The 11372-nt window shown below is 39.8% G+C and overlaps 1 protein-coding gene across 1 annotated transcript in view; it reads left to right on the top strand.

Annotated features, from left to right (window-relative positions):
• Positions 1 to 11372, top strand: part of uso1 (USO1 vesicle transport factor) — a 23373-nt gene that overhangs the window by 8830 nt on the left and 3171 nt on the right. Inside the window, 9 exon segments of the mRNA XM_020591842.1 lie at positions 811 to 1016; positions 1188 to 1208; positions 4526 to 4636; positions 5379 to 5497; positions 5925 to 6106; positions 6212 to 6333; positions 6775 to 6913; positions 7334 to 7500; positions 11313 to 11358. Of these exon segments, the coding sequence (XP_020447498.1) occupies positions 811 to 1016; positions 1188 to 1208; positions 4526 to 4636; positions 5379 to 5497; positions 5925 to 6106; positions 6212 to 6333; positions 6775 to 6913; positions 7334 to 7500; positions 11313 to 11358 (1113 nt within the window).

Below are 11372 nucleotides of genomic sequence, written 5' to 3'. Positions count from 1 at the left end.
GCTCTTAGGCACCTTAAGTGCAGCAGAAATTTTTTTGTAACCTTTGCCAGATCTGTGCCTTGCCACAATTGTGTCTCTGAGCTCTTCAGGCAGTTCCTTTGACTTCATGATTCTCATTTGCTCTGACATGCACTGTGAGCTGTAGGGTCTTATATAGACAGGTGTGTGGCTTTTCCTAATCACGTCCAATCAGTATAATCAAACACAGCTGGACTCAAATGAAGGTGTAGAACCATCTCAGGGATGATCAGAAGAAATGGACAGCACCTAAGTTAAATATGAGTGTCACAGCAAAGGGTCTGAATACTTATGACCATGTGATATTTCAGTTTTTCTTTTTTAATAAATCTGCAAAAATGTCAAACATTCTGTGTTTTTCTGTCAATATCGGGTGCTGTGTGTACATTGAGGAAAAAAATGAACTGAAATGATTTTAGCATATGGCTGCAATATAACAAAGAGTGAAAAATTTAAGGGGGTCTGAATACTTTCCGTACCAACTGTATGTATACATGCTTGGTATTTCAACATTTTTGTGCAGTAATTGTAATCACAAGGAATCCAAATGAGCATTGTTACAGTCTATTTCCTTGATGTCAGTAAAGTGTAAATTCCAAAAATTGTTTTCTGCAGAATGGGCAAAGTTTTAATAAATGTCAGATTAGTTATTATGCCAGGATTTGCTCATGATCACAATCAGAGGGGAAAGAACTATTTTTTTTATTCTGCCTGATACCTTCAGCTTTGTGTTTTACGTTATTACTGACTTGCTCATGTTTTAGTTTTTTGTTTTTTGTTTTCTTTTCACAGCCAACTCCATCTCAGCAGGACAACTGCTTTGTGGGGGCCTATTCTCAGCAGACTCTCTTTCTAACTGGTGTGCCGCTGTAGCCTTGGCTCACGCCCTACAGGACAACATCACCCAGAAGGAGCAGCTCCTGCGGGTCCAACTCGCCACCAGTCTGGGCAAACCCCCTGTTTCTCTGCTGCAGCAGTGCACCAACATCCTCTCCCAGGTAGGACAGTAAAAAATAAAGCTGCTGGAATGAAGGAGATGCTAATGGGCTAGGTGTGTCTGGGTAGCATACCTATGAGTTAAAACATTAATACCTGGAAAAAGGTTAATACTCATACATATAGTATCAAGAACAGAGACAGAACAGTGTCACATTATTGTGGTTTTGCAGGGAGATAAGATCATCCGTCGGGTGAGTAAATTGTGTGCATACTATGTCTGTGTGTTTTGAATGTTGGGCAGCACCCGTAGTGGTTAGTTTGGCTTGGCATCTGCAGTATGGGTCTTGATGACCCATGTGTTGGGGATCGTGCTTCCATTTAACTCCTCACTACCCCTTCTTTGGCCCTAACCTATGGCTGTGACCCAGTTTGTCCTCATTAGGGTGGCACACGGATGCACCGCTCCCCACAGAATTAAAACCTCTAGATGCTCACACTGTGTTCACAAGTGGACACCTGAGAGAGGTTCAGATCAAAGGGACTCGGCATTTGTTTTGTTTGTTTGTTTGTTGTTGTTTTTTTAATCTCTGCTGATATCAGCCTAACACCTGCTTTGAACTGTGACCTGGGACCATTTCCGGTGCCGTTATTTGTCTGCTCAGGAAGTCTGTGCTGCAGCAGCTTTTGGGCCTTTTCCTTTTTGAGTAATCTTATTTACGTGTACCTGCTTACCATGGATTGTACTTAAGATGATTATTCCATTTTTATTGTGGATACAGATAGCTCTAAAATTTGTTTTAGTGTTGAGACAAAGATTGATATTACTCAGCCATACATAAAACCATCCTTGCCTGAATTTCTTAGTTTACATTGCTCTCTTCATGCATTTAGATTCTCTGGTAATCTGCTAAAATAAAAACAGCATGTGTTCCTGAAGAGAGTGTCTGAAAATTGCACACCGTTATCCCCATTTTTTCCCCTCCACAATAGCAATATCTATGGATGATATGTTTTCAGGTCATCTGTCCATCCCATTCTCATGAACATGATATCTCACGAATGCCTTGAAAGAATTGTTTTTTCAAATTTGGACTCAAGAATGAAGGTCAAGGTCACTGTGACCTAGAGGTTGCACAACTTCCAATTTTTTTAGAGTTGACATTTTTGTTATGAAAGTGAAGTTGGAGTTGACTAGTTACTGATGTCATCACCAAAAAGGCTTTAACTGGTTCTTGGTGTCACTGGACCAGTTAAATTGTATCTACCCCCACAACCACCAGCTGGCAGTAGTGAGCAAATTGTTGCTTGGCACATCAGAACAAGGAGAAGAAGGTGTCAAAATACACTAGGACAAGCTTCATTAGAAGTGTTTTAAAACATCGTGATTTACTTTTACAAAAGACTTTAAGTGGTTGATTTTGCTTGTGTGCGTGTGATTTGTTTGCCCATCTCAGTTAACTGTAGTGCACAGCCATGTCCTGACTGTTTCTGGGTGTCCAGTACTTTTTAATATGCAGACCGTGACCGGGCTTCCACTGTGATGCTTTCATGGCTAATGACTTATGGACACTTGGTTTGGTGACAGACTGCACAGCTAACAGCTGATCCAGCCGACTAGTTGACATCATGTTAAATAGGTTGACTCTATGTACTGAGGTCGACTAATCTGTCCAACCCCTAAAGTGACCTCACATCGGTCCCATCCTCATGAGTGCAATAGCTCAGGAGCACCTTGTGGGGATTCTGCCACAGCTTGTTGTAGAGACAGTGAGAAGGGTTATCCAAGATGGTTTTGATTTTGTCCTCCTTTCCACCACTGGCTCCAGACTGTCCAGTTCCAACCTGATCACCGGTTCAGTTCTTCTGATCATCCCAGAGATGGTTCTGTGCACCGTCTTTCTTAACAGCTTGTTGAGACTGCTGACCTCCAAGTCTTGATGTTACCACCACAGCATACAACCACAAAGAATAAAGCACTGGCTACTACAGACAGCCAGAAGATCTGCAGGAGCCTGGTGCATAACACTGAAGGATTAATCTCCCAGAAGAAATGGTATACTCTGTCCCATCTTGAAGAGGGCTTCAATGTTCAGCCCAGATTTTTAATTACTTTGACTCCAAGGTGCCTGTAGGAGTCCACCCTCTCCACTTCCTCTCCCTGGGTGATAACCAGGACAGGGGGTTTGCTGGTGCTCTGGTAGTCCACCATAAGTTTGTTGGTTTTGCTGAAATTGAGCTCCAGGTGATTGTTGTATCACAATGTGACAAAGCTCTTTATCAGTCCTCTGTAAGAATGGTCTAAGTGAAGATGTCATGTTTCTCGCTGGAAATTCTTCACTTCAATAATAACTTAAATTTTGCAAAAAAACACACTTGAATATATCTTATTAAATTCTGTCAGTCTTCACTACATACAATATAAGTCTGGACATGCATGTAAAATGCAATTTGACCAGCTGGTGGAGGCATACAACCATGAGGTGCTAATTGTAGTTAATATATCACGTATTCCTCCCTCTCTATCATGGCTAGTTCTTCCACTCCACCTTCCAGTGCAGTCCAGTTCAGAACAACTGTAAACACTTTAATTTCCCACGTGGTCAGACACTACATCTTATGAAGTAGGCCTGAAACACCATAAAGTGGCTCCAAGTACGGGAAGTCGAGCAATACCAGCTAGAAACCCACTGTGATGGACATCGAATCTGCTTCTTCACTTACTACTGGGTGATCATTTTCCTTTCTTTTGTTTTACTCATCATTTTTGCATTTACATCAGTTTTGGTGACAAAATTAGAGCTCCATGAAAACCATCCTTTTTGTCTGCTCTTGATTGAGAACTGGATTTTCTGTGTCCATTAGATGCCCATTTTTGTAAAAAGAAAATCCAGGTTGTGCTCTTAAACCTTGCCACATGTCTCAAAGCTTTTTCATGATCATTTTTGTATCTTTTATAATTACAATTTTTTTTAATGTAAAAAGCACATTTAGTGTGTTTTTTTTCATTATGTGCAGAAAGTTGGAAATTCAGTAAATATCAGTTGCAATTTCAGAAAATTGATTACAAGGCATCAATTATTTGCAAAATGAAAATTGTAAACTAAATAATTGATAACTGTGAACCTTTGGCTGGAGGTGAACGTAGGTTTTAGCCATTGAAGACTTTACAGAAGGTGGAACCTGCCCTAACCTTGAGTGAATGTGCAAAATGACTTAATTTTGCCTGTGGCTTTGTTTTTTGTTTTTGTTTTTCCTAACAACCTTTATTATGTACTAATGGTTAATGTGATTGAAGTGCTTGAGATTAAGACCCCTGGGGCTTCAACTGGGCTCATTAGAAAAATCACTATATCTCAACAAAATAAATGCTTCTTTTAACACCAGTTTATATTTTAGCTGTTTTGTTGCAATTTTATCAGTGCAGTTTTACTTTCTCCTGTTTGAATTGAATACCTTGGCGCTCATTGTGTTAGCTTTCTTGTTTGCATTGTGCTACAATCAGCAAGTGTTCATCATTGTCACACGAAATACATGTTGACACGTCTGCTGTTTTTGTTGTGCTCTACAGGGCAGTAAAGTGCAGACGAGGGTAGGCCTCCTCATGCTGTTGTGTACGTGGATCAGCAACTGTCCGATTGCTGTCACACATTTTCTACACAATCAGGAAAATGTTCCATTTGTATCCTTGAAGCAGCTCACGAGCCATCTGTCACTGTCATTACAATAACCTTCTGAATGTAGTCAGGGTTTTGGTGTCAAACTGTTATGTAAATGTTTACTTGGTGTTCACTTTGCGTGTTTTAGATGAACTATTTTAGGAAACCAGTGAAGTCTTGGAATTCAAATTGACAACTATGCTCTACAATATCACTCCACACAACAGATTTTCAGTGAGAATAGGAACTGGGGTTCGATAGCATTTCAGTGAATCTAGGTCCAAAACCAAATTGTTTAGAATCTCTTATTGAATTTATTTAAGTATTTTCTCTGATGGGGAATGAAGGTGTCTGTTTTATTAAAAATATATTTGTGATTCTTTGGCAAATTAAGAATGCAAAACACTGTTGACACTAATATTCCTATAATATTTAAAATGAACAAATTTTGTAATTGTGTCTAAAGTATACTTTTTACAGCTTTACAGACTGTCTTGATTTAGGTTTTTTAAATAATTTCAGAGATAATTGGAGGCTTAGATAATAAAATCAAACCACAGGTATACATTTGTGGGTGTTGTATTTCACAGTGATGGGGGTTTTTGGCCACAGAGCCTGACAAATCCAGGTATTTACCATCTTTGAACCAGATTCAACACAGAACCAGTTGTCAGACCCCATCCCTAATGGAAACCTACAGTATATGTTACCTCCAGGTTAGAAGGTGTATTGTGGCCTGAATCCTTGACCTGGTACCTCCTGTAGCTGACGGCTCAGATCTCAGAGAACCTGGGAGAGGATGAAAGGCTGGTCCAGGGTCTGTGCGCACTGCTTCTCGGCATCTGCATCTATTACAATGACAACTCGCTAGAGAATTGCACAAAGTAAGTTGACTCGGTTCGCACACTTTGAAAATTATAAATATGCAAGAATTATTACAGAATCAGTACCACTCTTTTGTTTTGTTTGACTAAACAGGGCAAATGTATAGCATTGCAAACTTCATACATGCACTCTTATTTATATATGAACAAAAGAAAACAGATTATTGTGAAAATCACATCACTGCAAGAAAGCAGTGACAAGCTTTGACATGCAGTCTTGTAGTTTGATTAATTTAAAAACTGGTCATTATATTATTCAATCTGATACAAGTACATGTAGTGATCTCTGCTCTACTTTCAGTTCTCTACTATGTTAACACAGGGGTATCCTTTTTTATATCTAATATTTCATAAGTCAGTTATAGTTGTATTACATATATTGTCAATTCAGTGGCTGTTTAAAAAAAACACCTTCTTCTGTCCTCAGAGAGAAGCTAAAGCAACTGATCGAGAAGCGTATCGGAAAAGAAAACTTTGTGGAGAAACTCTGCTTCATCACCAAACATGAGCTGTACTCACGGGCAGCCCAGAAACCACAGCCTGCCTTCCCATCTCCAGAGCAGATGCTCTTTGACCACGAGTTCACCAAGCTGGTTAAAGAACTGGAGGGTCAGTCGGAGACTATTCTTGACATCCAGTGATGATTCATTTATCAGGAGAATACCAGGATCCATTGGGTTTGAAGACTGATGTTGCTCTGTCTGTTATGCACAGGTGTGATCACCAAAGCAGTTCACAAGTCCAGTGAGGAGGAGAAGAAGGAAGAGGAGGTGAAGAAGACATTAGAGCAACATGACAACATTGTAACTCAGTATAAAGAGCTGATCAGAGAACAGGTAAACAGACTCAACAGACTAAGGGGGCTTCCCAAGTCTTTTATAAACACCATCATTTCCCTCACTTGCGTCTCTTCCTTGCATCTTAGTGCCACCCATATAAGAAAACATACGAGGACAAAGGACTTGAGGAAACATGTTATTAATGACATGAGAGGTCCCTTCCTCCTGTCCTTCATCTGAAGCATCCGATCACCAACTGATTTCTGATAAAGGGGCATGTCAATTTATAAAATAAACTTCACAAAGGACAGTCTCATGTATCCTCACTCATGGCTCTGCTAGCGGCTTCCTCGCTCCTCAGAGCCGATATAAGACTCGGAACATCCTTGGTCGACCGGTATGACTATAAGAGATTTGGGAAGCAGCCTTAATATTTGATACCCTTCTCTGTTATTTCCTGCTGTTATTACTATTTTATGTCAACTGTGTGATCCTCAGGATGCTCAGATCCAGGAACTGAAAGAGCAGGTAGCATCCGTGTCATCTCAGAATGATGAGCTACAGGCCACAATCACCCAGCAGCTCTCCCAGATCCAGCAGCACAAAGACCAGTACAACATCCTCAAGCTAAAACTAGGTGGGTTCATTTCACAGCTGGTTCACTGGTAGGATGTGTATTGTGTGCTCCTAGAAAGAATAGGCATTGAAGAAGAAGTTGTCTATATTTTGTCTATTTTTAAACAGCCTGCACCTTGTTTTTATATTTTTGGACCTCATTCCAGTTGTTTATATTATATTTATATTATTAATTTTTTTTTTATTGCTTCATAGTTCAGATATGGAACGACATCCCTGCATATAGTTTCACAATAGAGAGCATTTGAAAGCAGTGGGTCAGTTTTATGGAAATTAAGCTTATTTGCTTTCTTTTATAAACAGTGAAACAACAGTTTGTGCCTTTGTGGTGTTAAAGGACTAAGGTCAACTTTCAAATCACATGTCTGTTTCAAAACTTGACATTTTAATTGAATGCAATTGTGTGTGGCTCTAACTTCAGGTAAGGAGAGCCAGAATCAGTCCAACAGCCAAGGAGATGGCTCTCAGGTGAATGGGCTGCAGACCGAAGAGCTGACACAGCTCCGAGAAGAAGTGGAGGAGCTCCGCAAGAAACACACACTCCTTCAGACACAGCTTGGTGACAAAGATGCACTCATCAACTCCCTGGTAAGTAACTGTCTATGTGTGTATATATACAGTGCCTTGCGAAAGTATTCGGCCCCCTTGAACTTTGCGACCTTTTGCCACATTTCAGGCTTCAAACATAAAGATATAAAACTGTAATTTTTTGTGAAGAATCAACAACAAGTGGGACACAATCATGAAGTGGAACGAAATTTATTGGATATGTCAAACTTTTTTAACAAATAAAAAAACTGAAAAATTGGGCGTGCAAAATTATTCAGCCCCCTTAAGTTAATACTTTGTAGCGCCACCTTTTGCTGCGATTACAGCTGTAAGTCACTTGGGGTATGTCTCTATCAGTTTTGCACATCGAGAGACGGAAATTTTTGCCCATTCCTCCTTGCAAAACAGCTCGAGCTCAGTGAGGTTGGATAGAGAGCGTTTGTGAACAGCAGTTTTCAGTTCTTTCCACAGATTCTCGATTGGATTCAGGTCTGGACTTTGACTTGGCCATTCTAACACCTGGATATGTTTATTTGTGAACCATTCCATTGTAGATTTTGCTTTATGTTTTGAATCATTGTCTTGTTGGAAGACAAATCTCCGTCCCAGTCTCAGGTCTTTTGCAGACTCCATCAGGTTTCCTTCCAGAATAGTCCTGTATTTGGCTCCATCCATCTTCCCATCAATTTTAACCATCTTCCCGGTCCCTGCTGAAGAAAAGCAGGCCCAAACCAGGATGCTGCCACCACCATGTTTGACAGTGGGGATGGTGTGTTCAGGGTGATGAGCTGTGTTGCTTTTACGCCAAACATAACATTTTGCATTGTTGCCAAAAAGTTCGATTTTGGTTTCATCTGACCAGAGCACCTTCTTCCACATGTTTGGTGTGTCTCCCAGGTGGCTTGTGGCAAACTTTAAACGACACTTTTTATGGATATCTTTAAGAAATGGCTTTCTTCTTGCCACTCTTCCATAAAGGCCAGATTTGTGCAGTATACGACTGATTGTTGTCCTATGGACAGAGTCTCCCACCTCAGCTGTAGATCTCTGCAGTTCGGACAGGGAAGATGGTTCAAATTGATGGGAAGATGGATGGAGCCAAATACAGGACCATTCTGGAAGGAAACCTGATGGAGTCTGCAAAAGACCTGAGACTGGGACGGAGATTTGTCTTCCAACAAGACAATGATTCAAAACATAAAGCAAAATCTACAATGGAATGGTTCACAAATAAACATATCCAGGTGTTAGAATGGCCAAGTCAAAGTCCAGACCTGAATCCAATCGAGAATCTGTGGAAAGAACTGAAAACTGCTGTTCACAAATGCTCTCCATCCAACCTCACTGAGCTCGAGCTGTTTTGCAAGGCGGAATGGGCAAAAATTTCAGTCTCTTGATGTGCAAAACTGATAGAGACATACCCCAAGTGACTTACAGCTGTAATCGCAGCAAAAGGTGGCGCTACAAAGTATTAACTTAAGGGGGCTGAATAATTTTGCATGCCCAATTTTTCAGTTTTTTATTTGTTAAAAACGTTTGAAATATCCAATAAATTTCGTTCCACTTCATGATTGTGTCCCACTTGTTGTTGATTCTTCCCAAAAAATTACAGTTTTATATCTTTATGTTTGAAGCCTGAAATGTGGCAAAAGGTCGCAAAGTTCAAGGGGGCCGAATACTTTCGCAAGGCACTGTATATGTGCAGGGGCGTCATACTGGGGATGGATTTTGGGGGGCTTCAAGTGGAGCTGTTCAGCCACCAGCTCCTGATTTATTGATGACTAGCTACTTTTCAAGTAACAGCTGCTTCCTGTGTTGCCAAATTATATTTGGTGTGGTTTGGCGTAATCCGAGCTGTAAACAATACATAAACACCAGATAGACTTAAAATAAGGAAGGACATATACTGAACTTGGCACCACACCTTCAGTGTTGTCATTGCGAATTAGTTTTCATTTAAGCCAAAATTATTCTTGCAAACAAACTCTTGCACCAGATTTTCCAACTAGATTAAGGCAATGACTCTTTTTAGAACCACTTCCCTTGGGAGTAGATGGTTTTTGGTTTGTTGGATTGTTTAAGTTCCTTTTTATGCAAACTCTCCAAACATTTCCAGTAGGGCTGGGCGATTATTTCGATTTTTTCGATTAATTCGAATTTACGTTTTAAGGCGATTTTTTTTTCTTAAATCAAGGTATCGCGATTTTTAATTATAATAAAAAATAGATACATTGTCATTGCACCAATGGCAGAATAATTAAAAGGCAATATTGTCTGACCACATGATGGCGCGCCTAATTAACCGCTTACGTGTGAGAGCACTCTATGAAGGAACGTAATAGGCTATAGAAAAAACATCATGGAGACGGGTGGCTCTTCACATCAAGATGACCTTGTGCCAAAAAAAGGTAGTAACGTTTCCTCTGTGGTTTGGGAATGGTTTGGCTTTGAGAGGTCAGACGTCGAACAAACTTTTGTCAAATGCAAAATATGTCGAAAGTCCGTTTCAACCGGCAGTGGCAGCACCACTAATTTATTCCAACATTTGCGACAAAGACACCAAGTAGTATGGGAAGAATGCTCAAAGTTAAGAAAAGAAAACAAGCCAAGTGCAACGGGGCAACCTAAAATAGCAAAACGCCAGATGTCATTAGCGGCATCATTTTCCACTGCCACTCCATATGACAAAAAGGTGCCCCGATGGCAAGAAATTACAGATGCTGTGGCGTTTCATATCGCTAAGGACATGGTTCCCATATACACCATCGAAAAGCCAGGTTCCTAAAAATGCTTCGCACTGTTGATCCAAGATACACGTTGCCAAGCCGCAAATATTTCAAAGACGTAGCTATTCCCCAAATGTACACTGAAACGCGTGAAAAAGTAGCAGAACAGCTTGATAAGGCATCTTTTTTTTCTACGACGACTGACCTGTGGAGTAGTCGTACTCTTCAGCCTTACATGAGCCTCACAGCCCATTATGTTGATGCAGAATGGAAACTGCGAAGTGTTTGTCTTCAGACATGTTATTTTCCTGACGATCATACTGGGGAAGTAATTGGTCAAGGGCTTAAAGATGTGCTGGCTTCTTATCAAACATTTACTGTTAATAATGCTTCTGGTGTAAATGTGCTTAATTTTTGAGTTGACTAATTGGTTAAAATCATTGGTCATTGATTTAAAATGGTTATTTTCTTACTCTGTATTAAGAAGAATTCAATATTTACTTTCATATTTAATTCAGCTGCAAAGACATTTCATTAGACAATTTGTTTTACATTTATTTACACCTTGTTGACCAATTTATGTATGGCATGCACACTAAAATACAATGTTTCTTAAACTGATGGTTTTTCAAGTTACTTAAGAAGAGAATGTTACTTCAGTCACGTTGTTGTACTTGTGTTTAAGTTGGCTAGTTACACATAAAAAAAAAATCGAAATCGAAATCGTGAATCGGTCACATTTTATGAAAAAACCTAGATTTTTATTTTTTGCCATATCGCCCAGCCCTAATTTCCAGGTTTCAGACCTGCAGGGTGAAGATTTGCTGCCTTTATTTGGTTTAATCATTGTAAATTGAGTCTTTCTGTTTTCAGCTGTTGGTCAGGCAAAACGAGACATTTAAAGAAGTCGTCTTTGGCTGTATGAAACGGATTTCTCTGACATTCCCTAGATTAAATCATAATGATAATAATTCTAAGAAAAAAGGAAATAATTAGCAGCTTAATCAGTATCAAAGATAATTGTTGTTGCAGCTCTATCCTCAATATAGTGTTACACTTAAAAGTGTTTGAGTTTTATCTTGTCCTAGTGAAAATGACTGTTGTGTTTTCACTGTGTATCTGTAGAGGTCAGAGGCTGCACAGACAGCAGAGCATTCAGCAGGGGGATCAGGCAATGTAGGACTA

This window comes from Monopterus albus, unplaced genomic scaffold (genome assembly GCF_001952655.1).
Source record: "Monopterus albus unplaced genomic scaffold, M_albus_1.0 scaffold15.1, whole genome shotgun sequence".
Classification (NCBI taxonomy): Eukaryota; Metazoa; Chordata; class Actinopteri; order Synbranchiformes; family Synbranchidae; genus Monopterus; species Monopterus albus.
Note: the sequence above shows the minus strand (reverse complement) of the source record. Positions and strands in the feature narration are given on the sequence as shown.